The 14,458-nt window shown below is 46.7% G+C and overlaps 1 protein-coding gene across 1 annotated transcript in view; it reads right to left on the reverse strand.

Annotated features, from left to right (window-relative positions):
• HUNK (hormonally up-regulated Neu-associated kinase) overlaps positions 1–14,458 on the reverse strand; it is a 113,569-nt gene that overhangs the window by 13,487 nt on the left and 85,624 nt on the right. Inside the window, exons 6-8 of the mRNA XM_022567894.2 lie at positions 13,227–13,362; positions 7,735–7,897; positions 3,755–3,838 (exon numbers count right to left, since the gene is read on the reverse strand). Of these exons, the coding sequence (XP_022423602.2) occupies positions 3,755–3,838; positions 7,735–7,897; positions 13,227–13,362 (383 nt within the window). The remainder of the gene's footprint in view (positions 1–3,754; positions 3,839–7,734; positions 7,898–13,226; positions 13,363–14,458) is intronic.

The raw sequence follows: 14,458 nt of genomic DNA on the forward strand, positions 1-14,458 counted from the left end.
AAAACTGCAGTGTTACTTTGACACTACAGAGGAGCCCTCCAGTTCTAACTTACATTTTGCTACAAATTAGCAGTATTCTTCAAGACTAAACAAACTTGGCTCCTGGCTCTCTACAGCTTTAATAAGCCAGTTTAGAAATGATGACTGCTCTGCCATGACCCCCGTGGCCCCCCAGGGCCTCTGTCTTAGGAAAAGGAATCTCTGGGGCACGTGCCTAAGGTGAGACAAGTGTCCCACTTTTCCAGACATAATCTCTGCCTGTTACAGGAAGAAGAGGGGGAGAAAGTGGTAAAGTCATAAATGACGGCACTGTAGTCCCAAGAGGGAAGCTCTTTCCACTTAATTCAGCTCCTCCGTCTCCTTGGAGAGAAAGAACCAGGATCGAGAAGAAGAAAGAGACCATCACGTGCCCTCAGTGCCCGGACATGGCCCCGGAGCCGCTCTCCAGCCAGCTTGTGTACAACCTTGAACTTCATTCCACGGTTCCTGCTCACAACACCTCCCGCCTCTTCCACTTGGCCGCTTCTCCTCCTGGACCAGCTGACGGTAACTGGGAAGAACCCCACAGAGGCTCTGAGTGGGCTTTACCTGGAAAATCTGGCTCCTTTCAGACTTTCTCACCACTTTTTCTAACTGGCCCCATTCTACTTTCTAGGTTCCAGCAGAGAGAGGAGTTGCACCATCTAGTCAGAGCCTGTAATTTAATTAGCACAAGGATCGCTGCAGTTTGGAGAAAACAAGTGGATCACAGAAAATTGAAATGCTGTCTTCCATTAGAGTTCCTATTGAAACCCTAACCATTAAATACTTCGACAAATGTTTTAAAATGCTTACTATGTGTTTTCCGGGCCAAATGAAATAATCAGCTGAGAATAATAATCTGGATGAAAAAAAGAGGCCCCTTTCCCATCGCGGTTCTGACACTTAACACACAAGCAGGGCAGGGTACTAGGGCAACCAAGGACATGGGCATCAGCCACGTGGCTTAGAGGCTGCCTAGGGCACACACATAGGGGCATGCGGTACGTCTAAGTTTGTGTTATTACCTGAGGCCCTAAACAGTCAAACCAAGAGGCAGGGGAGCCTAACAGTGAATTCAGTATCCCCTGGATCCCAGCCGAGGTGCCCACCCTCCCTGCAAGTGACTGTAAGAGGTCCCTCCCTGCCACAGGGCATGGCCATCAGGTGATGATAACTCGACTTGCGCGCTATGGTGCAGGTGGCCCCCTACTTTAATCAAGCTAGGTGTCCCACCTGGAATGTTCGACCTTCCCCAGATGCTGGCCCAATTCTATTTTCTGAGACTAAAGCCAACTTGATTATTCCATCTGTTCATCTAGCAAATATTTATTGAGCCTCTACTGGGTGCCAGGCATTGTGTAGGCTCTAGGGACACCGTGAGGAGCAAAAGTGACACCGTCCCTGCTCTTAAGGAACTCACAGTCCAGAGTGGGGAAGACATGATAATCAAATAATCTCTGAACAAACAGGACCCTGCCAATGCGACAAGCCCCAGGAAGCAGAATGTGTGTGACCGTGTGTACTGGAGGGATGCAACCCAATGGCAGAGGTCAGAGAACGGCAGGGGTCCACGAGGATGTGAGCTGAAGTGGGATACACATTAACTCAGCAGAGAGGGGTGGGGAGAACATTCTGGAAGAGAGAACCTGGCAGCCAAGAGAGCACAGAGTCTCAAGGCCCATGGGACTGAGCACGAAGCAAGAAGCAGTGCTGTGTGCGGGGCCTGGGAGACAAGGCTGGAGTTGCTGGCAAAGCCAGTTCAATCCGAGGCATGGTGGCCACGTCACAGAGTTTGTCTTCCAGGTTAAGGAAGCCTTTGAAGGTTTCCAGCGGGGAAGTGACATGGTCTGATTTGAGTGTGAATCGCTCGCTCTGGCCGGTGTGTGGACGGAGTGCCAGGTAGTCACGGGGAAGGAGCGGGACCAGTTAGGAAGGAGGCTGCAGCTGAGGTCCACGCAAGAGGTGATGGTGGCGAGGATGGGGCGGATGGAGAGTGGAGGGGTTGGAGAGTTTCAGGAGTCAGACCGGCAGAACTTGGCGACAGACTGGCTCTCGGGGTGAGGGAAAGGAATACAAAGGTCTTCCAGGTTTCTGCCCTGTACTGAGGGTGGGGCTGCCATTTGCAGACAGAAAATAGGGGCCGGGGTGGGGGTAGATGGGGGAGGAGAGGGGGGGTTGGTTCCAGACGTGCTGGATTTGAGACGCCTTCATTCACGCCATAGAAGTTTCAGTAAGCAACTGGCCGGAGGGGTGTGGAGCTCAGGGGAGTCTGGCCCTACACCATCTCTGCTCTCCCTCTCCCAGCCCTAGAAGCCATGCTCCCCGCCCAGTCCCAGTCCGCACCCCCCTGCTGCCCCTCCAAAAGCTTATCTCCATCCTCATCATGCTGGTGCCTCACAGCCAGTCTCAGAGGAAGGAGGCCTACAGCCTGGGGTCAAGGCCAGGGCCCACCCTGGCTGCTCTGAATGCATGCCCTTCCCCGCCCCATCACTGGAGTTCCTTCCTCTGCCTCCCAGCCCGCCTGCTCCCCAGCCCCTCTTCACTGCCAGCGGCATCGACGGAGAGATCTCTGTTCACGGTCCTCACTCCCCGCAATCCACGCAATCTCCTTTCTGCCTTCTCCACCTCCTCCAGGACGAGAAACCGCTCAGCTGTCACCATTGGCTGCTTTATACTTCACCTTTCCCATGTCCTCCCTGACATCCCTCCCTCCTGGGTCTCCGGCTGCCCCGTTATCTTCGCTAGCTTCTCTGTCATCAGCGCCTCCTTTTCTCTGCCTCCTTAAATGGTGCCATCCTCCAGGCTGTGTAGATTGACCAGTCTCGCCCTCCTCCTGCAGCTACCCCAGCCCACGCCCGCCTCGATGCTCAGGGGTGGCCGCATTTACACGTGGTGCCGGCAGTTCAGCAGCCCCGTCACCGGCGTCACTGGGCTGGCCTGGGCCGTGTCCCACTTGCTTTCTGCTGCCGCCATGGAACGCAGCCCGGCTCGTTCCATATTCCACAGGAAAGCACTGAGAAGACAGGCGGGCCCCACTGCACAAAACAGCGAATGAGGAGTCCTGGTGGGGGGACCCTTACCCTGTGCTCCAGGCCTTGGTTCTCGAGTTCCCAGGCACAGTCTCATAACAAGCATGTATTTGGGGTCCAAATTTGGGACGATATGATACCAGTTTTTACTCTGAAATCAAAGAATCTTGGTATTTTCTCTCAGGTACGTTCTAGGTAGCATCAAGTCAGCAGGGACAGCTGACTGGAAAGGCTTGTTCCAGATACTTTTTCCTGTTCCTCACTGTACTTTGTTCCCCTGATGCCAAGTGTTACATACACTTATATTTTTCAGCACCTCGTTTTTAACCTCTTGGAGATCTGACAGCGGATTCCAACCTTGATTCCACTGGGAACCATCCAGGGAGCTTTAAAAAATACTGACCCCCGATCTCGTTGGAGATCGAGAATGGATCGATGGAATCAGTCTGAGGTAGGGCCTGGGCATCCAGATGTTAAAATGCTCCTCAGGGATTCCACTATGTGGCCACAGCTGAGAACCATAGTCTAGAGACTGAACGATGGTGGCCCCGCTGTAAACCATGTCTCAAAGGCTCAGTTAAGTAAGTATTTGTCTTTGGCTACTTCTGTGTCCTACAATAATTGGTTTCCTTTCCCCTCTTCCCCCCAGAATGGAAATCCACTCTTCCTAAGAGATCCTGGGGTTTGCTCTGGGGGCCACTCACCTCATAGGGCTCCTTGGTGGGCCTGCACTTTTCTATCTGGTAGAGCTGGGTCTTGTAACAGACGCTGTCCTGGATGTCGGATTTCTACCAGAGGAGAAGAGAAAAAAAGCCTGGCTTAACTCACAGGAAATAGAAATGTCCATTAAGCATTCATTAATTTTTAAACCAGCGCTTGGCTGAGAAAAGGCAGAAAGGGGTTGGCAAGGCACTTAATTGCAGTGCAAAGCCTCATCCAAGGACGAAGTGTGGGGAGAGCTCGGCACCCAGAATCAGGTGACCTATTTCTGTTCCTGGCTCTGCCAGGAAAGGGCCAGGTGACCCTGGGCACATCACTGCTCCTTGCTGGGCCTCAGTCCTTTCATCTGTGCGATGAAGACCATTCTAAGACATGAAAAATGGATAAATAACAAGGACCTACTGTACAGCACAGGGAGCTAGATTTAATATCTTGTAATAACCTATAATGGAAAATAATCTGAAAAAGAATATATATATGTATAACTGAATCACTTTGCTGTATACCTGAAACTAACACAACACTGTACATCAACTATACTTCAATTGAAAAAAAAAAAAGCCCTACCTCCTGCCCCCTGCCCCAATAAATGTCACAGCAATTCATAATATAGCTTAAAGAAGAAGACAGATAACCACACCTAAGATGATCCAGGGGCACTGTTTAGGTGCAATCCTCTCTGGCGACAGGTGAAATTAAATGACTGATTAACTTTTCAGCCAACAAATATTCACAAAATGCCTTTACAGGCTCTCCAAATTAAAATCCACGCTTCTAGGTTTTAGAAAGAGGAAACAAGAATCAAGGGATAAGGGGAGAAATGACAAATAATTAAGTTACAATATTTTACTTTTTTTTTTTTTTACAGGTTATTAGTCATCAATTTTATACACATCAGTGTATACATGTCAATCCCAATCACCCAATACGATATTTTACTTTTTAGTTCACTAGTTTTGCTTTCAAAATTATACACGGTTGTTAGTGATTGGTTAATGATATTCATAACTGGCACAGTGCACAGGTGCAATTAAATTAGCCTTGTGTGGAAATTACTGAGTGGACCAGCTATGGCTGTCTGTGGGGAATAATTCATTCTTAAAAGCAGCCACCCACCTAGACAGTGGTTCTCATACCAGCTATGTCCTATGATTTAAGGTTTAAGTGTGAAACAGACAATAAAATAAGAAAGAACCTTCTCCAGTTAGAACTAAGTTAGTTGAGTTTCCAGGGAACTTCTCAGGAAGCAAAACCACAGAGCTTTGCAACACTGCACCATTCGTAACCCTGATGCTGGGCAAACACAGCAGATGGCAAGACGTCCAGAGAAGGCAAGACATACCCTGAGAGCTTCACACAAATGTCTCTTACTTGGAATGAGCCGTGTGATTAAGAGTGTGAGTAACCAAAGTTTGCATCTGTAGATGTGGAAGTAGACATAAGAAAGAAACTAGGGCTTCCCTGGTGGTGCAGTGGTTAGGAATCCGCCTGCCAATGCAGGGGACGCGGGTTTGAGCCCTGGTCTGGGAAGATCCCACGTGCCGCGGAGCAACTAAGCCCATGCACCACAACCACTGAGCCTGCGCTCTAGAGCCTACGAGTCACAACTACTGAGCCTGTGTGCCGCAACTTCTGAAGCCCGCATGCCTAGAGCCCGTGTTCCGCGATAAGAGAAGCCCTCACACCGCAACGAAGAGTAGCCCCCGCTCGCTGCAACTAGAGAAAGCCCGTGCGTAGCAACGAAGACCCAACACAGACAAAAATAAAAAATATAATTTAAATAAGGAAAGAAACTATTTTAAAAACAAAAGCCCCTCTATCTTATTGATCAGTATCCAGAAAACTGGTTCTTCCAAAAGAAGAATGTTTGAATCTGCTAGCTCACTCAGGAAAGCAGCAATGTCATCCTTTAAATATGTGAAATCACAAACTTTAGAGTCAGTTTCATGGAAACATTTTTTAAAACGAATTTTTAAACAACATTCATCATTTCAAAAAGAAAATCAGCGTGTGACCCTCCTCTGTTCCTTTTACTTGAGAACTACTTGTCCCTAGCATGGTGGTTCCTAAATGGTGTGATCTTGAGCCCATATGAGTGAAAAAAGTTGTTAGCAGGCATCTACAATATGTGCGCATTTATTTATAAATTATAAGCATGTACTATACTAACATATCATGTACATTATAAAATAGGCAATAAAATAGGAATTTAAAAGGATAAGATAAGAAAGAAATATAGGACATATGGTCTTCTTATAAAAGAGAAATGAGAAATGGCTTCAAGTCTAACATGTCTTTTAAGCTCATCATCATAGGTGAACAGAGGACCTCTGTCCTCTGGTGTGAGAGAATTTCTTAATCCCTCCTATCACATAATAAAATGATATAAGTAACATACTATGTATCAAAGGTCCAGTCTTTCTGAACTCCACTTCTCTCCTGCAGTAGCTTTCCCGTGACCGTGACACTGGCTCTGAAATCGAGCTGCGTATCTGTTCCCTTCCGAAGTTTCGTCCCATCACTGCTTCTGGAGCACGTTTTTTTTCCCCATAAAACATTGCTCTTATTTTTAAATGCCTTTTACTATAACGTTTCTTCTCATGTACATCATTCCTTTGGTGGCTCACCAAAAAAAAAAGGTGTTCTGTGGATAATTTCCTGTTGAAGCCAAATCTAGGAAATACCCTAAGCTGAATCAGCTTAGAAACATCTATACTTTTGTTCCATTGTTTAACAAATCTCCCGTCAAGCTTCTTCATCTATTCGGCAATGTTTCCCAAACATTTGGATGTCTCCCAAATCCATTTGCTAATGAGAGACACATTCTGATCATGCTGTCTTCTGGGCATCATTTTGGTCATTTTCTCCCTCATCAGGGAGAATAGCATTTCCCCAACTATTGGTGAATTTTCACCTTTAGCTTTAATGTAGAAACCTCATAAAAGGTTTGTAAGCCTATTGTTTAGTGGAATGTTGTGGGATATCGGGCTATCACATGACTTTAAATAGTACCGAAAACTCTAGAAGTTCCTCTTTACGCTATGGATTCTAAATGTCTTCCTAACAGTGATGACCCCGTACAACCTGATCTCAAGGCGCCATACAGGCAAGGTGAAGGTCATCCTTCAGGAATGGGTATGAAATCAAATTTCAGATGGGCTTCCTGACAATTCCAGGTTTCTCTGGCTGACTTCCTGTTAGATCTGGTCAGTCCTCACCATTCTGAGTAGGAGAAACAGAAGGAGTGATATGCAGAATCCATACTGCCTGTGATCCAGTTTTCTTTGCAGAATTCTTTTTTAACCATTGTCCACTTGGAAAGAGTTGATTTAGTCAAAACTAGATACTGAAGCATGTAAATTCCCTCACCCAGGCATGTATGAACTTCATAAGGCAGAAGGATGAAGGTGACCAAAGCATGAGGGTACCATGGTCCAACACAGGCTCCCAGCTCTACCTCCTTCATCTTCAACACACGCGACACCTTGACTATCTGATGCCCCGACTGAGTGAAGGGGCCAAGGTTTCACTTTTGTTTTCTAGAGAAGTAAATGTAAATAGTGGCTTTCTCATCTACCATGCTTTAGAGGTGAATGCTTGAGGGGCTCTGCTCCCCAACTTTTATGATTACACAAGCCCCAGTGCATCTAAGTGGGGACCCCAAGGAGAAAAGAGAAACAGAGCCAAAAAGGCAACAAGAAGCTGAAAGGAACAGAGGCTTGAATCTCTCACGAGTCTGCCCAGAGCTTAACTCTGTGGGAGAATATTTTTAAAACACCTCAGATAAAAAGCGCTCCCTGAGAAGCAGGTTTTGCTACTATTGTATCCCACCTTCAGGAAACTCAGCCTCACATTAGTTTCAATTAACAGCTCAGATCAAGTGTCAGTAACTAGGAAACACTTCAAGTGTCAGAGCTCACTTTTGCACAGAGAGCAGAGAAAACCACGGCGGGGCTCCACTCACCCCTGACAAATAGCGCTCGAGCTTCTTGTTTAAGAGGAAGTAGATGGCAAGGATGTGGCAGGCGCGGTTGGAGAGCACGGTGTTGATCACGTCGCTGTTCTTATAGCCCAGCTTCTCCGTCATGTGCAGCACCACACTCGGGCTCAGGTCTTCCAGGGAAATCCTGCAGGGTGGAAGGACAGAGAACCAGTCACCTCTCCACTGTCGCTGAGAGGCTCCAGGGCCTCCTTAGCGATGCTCACAAACATGACAGCACAGAAACCGCCCCCCCACAACACACACACGGGCCTCCTCACAACACACACACGGGCCTCCTCATGGACAATCAGTCCATTCATTCACTCATTCATTCACTTGACTTTTTTTTTTTTGCGGTACATGGGCCTCTTACTGCTGTGGCCTCTCCTGTTGCGGAGCACAGGCTCTGGACGCACAGGCTCAGCGGCCATGGCTCACGGGCCCAGCCGCTCCGCGGCATATGGGATCTTCCCGGACCGGGGCACGAACCCGTGTCCGCTGCATCGGCAGGCGGACTCTCAACCACTGCGCCACCAGGGAAGCCCTCACTTGACTTTTTATTATGAAAAGTTACATATACAGAAAAGTAAAGGGAATAGTCTAATAGCCTATGTGTGTACCCAATTCCTGGTTGAACCAGTTGTTAACACTTTGGCTTTCTTTCTTCCTTCCTTCCTCCATCTCTCCCTCCCTTCCTTTCTTTCCTAAAGTATTTTACATCACAAACATCATGACATCTTTTTTCCTAAACACCTCGACGTGCATCTTTAAAAACCAAGGACATCTCCTGTAGAACCACAATACCATCAACACACCCAACAAACTTTTAGTAATCTCTTAATATTCTCTGATATCTAGAATATATTCAAATTTCCCCAGTTGTCCCAAATTTCTTTACAATTTGACATGTTTTCCTTAAAAGGTATTTATTGGAGATGGGGTGGAGCCCACACTTAGGTTGGGTGGAAGCTGAGTTGGGAAAGGAGGGTGTTCAGGAGACAGCCCAGAGCACGTTTGAAGGAACAACGTGAGTTCACAGGTTCACAAATAGGGGATCTGGGGCTCAGCTGCCAAGTAAAGTGCTCTCAGAGGACAGGTTAAATCTTCTACACAGGAGTATTAGGAAGATAAACTCCTTGGGATAAAATGCCAAAGAAATGAATGCCAGGCATTCATTTAACCACTCATTCATTCGTTCATTCAACAAGTTCCTGCCTCAGGGAGTTTACATTCCAGTGGGGAAGAGAGAAAATAAATTCATTTATTCTTCATGACAGTCTTATGAGTGGGTACCATTATTATCCCCATTTTACAGATGGAGAAACTGAGGCCCACAACAGGGAAGTAACTTGCCCAGGGACACATAGGCAAGAAGTGGCAGCTATAGAGAACACAAAAACAGGCTGAGGGGCATAGAGAGTATGTGTGTTGGTAGTGGAGGTGTGTCATCAGAGAGAACGTGCTACAGTCCTTAAGAGAGATGCAAATACAGTACTCTGTGAGCAGAAGGCGAGCACATCTGGCTAGAGAGCTCTGTAACCACCGCCAAAGAGTCTGAAGACATTTCTGGTGGAACCTCAGAACCATAACACTAGGAAAAACCACACAGTATAACCCCATAATGGTGCAGAAGAGGAAACCGACTTGCCAGGTTCACAGGCCCATTAGTAGGGGCAGCAAGGGCAGACCTAGGTCTCTTGACCATTGCAACCCAGGTCAGCTCTCCCTCTATTTGGCTAAGTGCTGTCCAAAGAAAAGGTGCCCAAGAAACCACAAAATCTGCTTTCCTCACTCCTGTTGGCTACAAAATCACAAATTCTAGAAAGCAGGCTGGAGTATGGTTGGTATGATTAATGGTTAAAAATAATAACGTTTGTTTAAAAAGGATACAATTACGTGAAGATTGACACAAGCACTTAACACAGAAAGCACAGCTGTTTGAAACTCTCTGGTAACAACCACGTGCCAGCAGCCCTGCCCTAGGCTGCTTGACCTCACTCCTGGCCAATGAGACCACTGCTGCTTGACACCACTGCTGCTTGACCTCACTCCTGGCCAATGAGATCACTGACATTGGCCAATCAGACCACAGCCTCATGGCCTCACCTCCCAGCCAATCAGATCATGAGTTTTGTGACCCCACCCCCCCACCCCACCCCTGGCCAATCACCCACAGCTACACACGGATGGCCCCACCCCCTACCAGGAGCAGGCCCTGGAAGGGAGGGTGCTCTGGGTGTGGGGTGCCACCGGGGTGGGGCTGGGGGTGGAGGAGAGAGGAAGAAAATGAGCAGGGGGAGACACCCCGTCTCTGCCCTTTGTACCTGCGTCTTCCAAATCAGGTGAACTCTGCCAAACGTAGACTGTGGACTGGCTCTTGACTGAGAGTAATATTTTAAACATTTGCAGCAAGCAATGCATGTATTTAGTGCTCTCTTATACCAGTTGTTGAACCTGTGTTATCTCTCCAAGTTTCTTTCTTTTTTAAATGTTATTTATTTTTTTATACAGCAGGTTCTTATTAGTTATCCATTTCATACATATTAGTGTATATATGTCAATCCCAATCTCCCAGTTCATCCCACCACCAACCCCTCCCCCCCACCGCTTTCCCCCATTGGTGGATAAAGAAGATGTGGCACATATGTACAATGGAATATTACTCAGCCATAAAAGGAAATGAAATTGGGTCATTTGCAGAGATGTGGATGAATCTAGAGACTGTCATACAGAGTGAAGTAATTCAGAAAGAGAGAAACAAATATCGTATATTAATGCATATATGTGTAACCTAGAAAAATGGTACAGATGAACTGGTTTGCAGGGCAGAAATTGAGACACAGATGTAGAGAACAAACGTATCTCTCCAAGTTTTGATGATATAGACAATGGTAAAAAATGTTCCAGAACACTAGGTATAATTTTGAGTAAATTTGCATTAAATCCAATTTTATTCCACTTTGGTCTAATTCCGTCCTGTGAACCAATGACCTGCTTTCCCTCCCACTCATCTCCAGAGCTAACTGGAGGTGTGGGAGAGTGTCCAGGCCCAGGCAGGACAGGAAGGAGGTAGCCAGGGTCGGCTCTAAAAAAAATGTCTGCTCCCAGAACAGGGAGGGGAGCCTGGCGCACAGCAAACATCTGTGACTAACTGGCATGAACATTTATTATAAAGGGTTTACATTTAAAGACATTTTCCTCTTGCCTCTTGGGGATATCAACTTGGAGGCCCAGACAAATTAACAGAAGGCTTTAAAGAAGAGTGATATAAAACACAGGACATTTGTTTTCTCTCTTTCCCAGAAGTAAAACATTGACAGCATCTAAAATAATTAAATCTGGGGCTATGAATGTTGGGAAGCTATAAAACAGACTTTATAAGGAAAATATTCCTTTCCCTCGTCACATATTCTTGTTCCCTTTATCTGTGTGCTGGTAAAACCAGAAAACTAATCATCAAAGGCACAATTTTTTTTGCATTATATATTTTTCACAATAAAGACTGTAAATAACTCGTGTCTTTTCCAATAGTTGAGATTTCTGGTTTCATTACTTAAAAACTGGACATTGATTTGCCTCTAGTATAAAATGCGTAACGAACCTTACCTAAACAGAAGATATTCAGCTGCTGTTTTCCTTAATATACAAGCTCTTAACCATTTTTACAATCTACCCAACTAGGTCATGTGCAGCCTTTATCACTTTTGACCAAGTCCAAATGCAAAAATGACCAATCTGGCAAAGCCAGTATAGGTTACTAGAATTTAAGTTTTAATCGACAAAAGCCTGTTTATAAGCTACAAAATGAGATGCCTGGGCCTGAATCTTTGTGAATGAAGATGTGGTCAGCAAGGGGGGGGGGGCTGTATTTTTAACAGCGGCTTCACTGCCTTTAACAGCTGCTGCATGGAGTGGGTTGATTCTGCTCATTTAGACCGTGATTACATTAGGCTAATGACCCATTTGGCTGCCACCGGTGCCTCCTCCTTTACAGAGAGCACACCTGGGCGTGCCAGGCAGCATGAGCCCTGGTGACGGGGCACGGCGCCTCGGCTTTGCTTTCCGTCTCACGCTGGGCTAATAATATTCCCGGTGTCTATTTCAGGTACTAGCCCAAACCCAGCCAGCACTGGAAACCAGCAGTCTATTTCCAGGTTCCCTTGGTAACCTAAGTAACCTAGACTTTGTTTACATTACCTCCCACAAGTCAAATGCTAGAATTGTAGATGACATCTATGGCCATGGCGAGTGCAAATGTGGCCCAGTAGCCAGGAGGCGGGTCCCAGCACCGTCCACCCACACCCCCTGAAGTTCTTCTAGAACTTCCTCCCCAAGACGGAGCTCTGCCTGCCCATCTCATTTGGAGAAGTCAGTGCTGCAACTTTCGTAAGTCTTGGCGGAGGTTTCCAGACCTTCCTGGGCATTTTGAAGATATAATCACAGAGGACACCTCTTCCCTGCCCTGTCAGTGCTCTACCTGTCCCACTACATCAGTGGTTCTCTTGTCTTCATCTGAGCTTCAGATCTAGAATGCGCAGGCCACTCCAGGTCTGAAGGAAGAAGAGACTCAAGGTAGGTCCCAGTCCTGGGGGGTATTGGACCCATGGGTCCTCACGTTGGCTCTAAAGTCACCAAGGGGAGGGTCCTCATTCCTCCACTCGGGCTAGTTAACAATACGTCAGATGAGTAGGGAAAAGTACAAGGAAATGTTTTCCTGTACCTGCTTTCAAATCTGTACTCGATACCCGCGCATGGGGACACGTGGGCCATCATGAGGTGTCCCTCAGTGATACCTGAGGACTCCTGTGGACTCCTGCCTGTAAGCCTTCCCTAAAGATTCCTCCTCACAGAAATGGCACAGGGAGACACGGCCTGAAGCAAAGGACTCCTGCTCTTGACTTTTCTTTCTGGCCCCAACATTTCAGGGCAGGGGACTTAGGGCTGAAACAAACATCGGAGCAAAGAAGTGGCAGAAGAGGAGCCCGGGGGATGGTTTGAAAAGGGAGAGAGGCGATTCCACTGGATTCCGCCCAATGCCGACAGGAGAGCTCTTGAGTGGAACACACACACACACACACACACACACACACACACACACTCAAACATACACACACAGACACACACACACTCACTCAGGTCATAGCTAGTCTACACGGTCCCTTGGTGTGAATTAGAAAGAGGTGCTGCTCTGGAAAAACACAGGCCCTCAGGAGCAGGTTTGATAAAGGGAGTGCGGCCTGATTTCAGCGCCCGCACGCCCTCCGCCGGGCGCCCCCTGCAGGGCGCACTCTGCACAGCCACACCGGCCGGCCCCGCTTACACTTCCTCTTGTGTGCGCAGTGGGGAAGGGCAGCCAAGAGAAGACGTGGCCTTTGCTTGAATCACGTGAAGCTTCCTGTCCAGAACTATTCAGGGGCTCGTAAGACAGGCCCCATCTTGCCCGAGGAGGAGTCCCTCCGCGTGCACTTGATTACCTGTTGGGATAGGTGACATTGCATGGCACTTTGCCCATGTAATTCTCATTAAGCCAGCGATTCGCCAGTGCTTGCTGGATATTGGGCCTCTTCACAGGATCTGGTTCCAGGAGAGAACGCAGGAAGTTCACGGCTCCTGCAAAGACATTCAGCAGAGAGCACGCATGTGTTACAGGCTGAAGGAAGACCCAGGGCAGGGGACCCACCACACCTCCCGAGCCACTACTGATCTATTTTCTGGATCTCTGGGTGTCATAAGTCAAGAGTTTAAGATATCTGTCCAAGAGGTGCACCTGGAACACGGTAGAGCACGAACCAGTGCGGGTCTCCCTACATCCTGTACTTCCCCAAACCACCTGTGGTCTTATGGTCCACCACTGTGGTTTTTTTTCTCTGGTCCACTGCTAAAGGTGAGCCAAAGAGGGATGAAAGAAAGTAAAAAGACAGTGCTTGACCTCAAGGTAGGTTTTGAGGAATATATAGATATTATTATATATATAATATAATTATATATTTATATATTATATATATACAAATTCTTTTCAGATTCTTTTCTCTTTATAGGTTGTTACAAAATACTGAGTATAGTTCCCTGTGCTATACATGCATCCTTTAAGATTATAACAGTGGAGACAACTACACAACATGGAAAAATACGTTTATAATGCACATGAAAGTCACAGGCTCCAAAATTGTTCAGCAGGAGAATATGCAGGTCCTCATATGGACAAGGAATGCCAGGGATTCCTTCAAAATGAAGATGGTCTGTCTTGCTTGAGTTTTAGGACCAGGATATTTTCTTATTTATGCTCATTTTATGAAGCATTGTGATATTATCCTTGCAAGAGAAAAAAAATACTCTTTTATGTAGCTTTGTACATGATATCCAATTTCCAATATACCAAGTAATAGATTCCAGAAAATAATCTTAATTTGCTTGGTCACCAAACTTTTCTATCTTCTCTCCAAAGCTATTTTTCAGTTTTCTAAGATAATCTAAGTTTTCGGTGATAAGTCATAAAAATTCTCACTTTCTCACAGGCTTTAGCTGTCATTTCAAAAACTGTCCTTTACAGAATGATGGGTGTTACTGTCAACCATTTTTTGCGGGGTAAAAATGAAGCCATCAAAAGAGGAGCTAACTCTGATGCCAGAATCAACCCCAAAGAAATAGCCTTTGCTAGTTCAGGACCCCAGGTAACCTCTCCAGGTGGGTTCCCACACAGTTGATG

Source organism: Delphinapterus leucas, chromosome 4 (genome assembly GCF_059928025.1).
Source record: "Delphinapterus leucas isolate spDelLeu-1000000601 "Yukka" chromosome 4, BTC_Dleu_Yukka2, whole genome shotgun sequence".
NCBI classification, from domain to species: domain Eukaryota; kingdom Metazoa; phylum Chordata; class Mammalia; order Artiodactyla; family Monodontidae; genus Delphinapterus; species Delphinapterus leucas.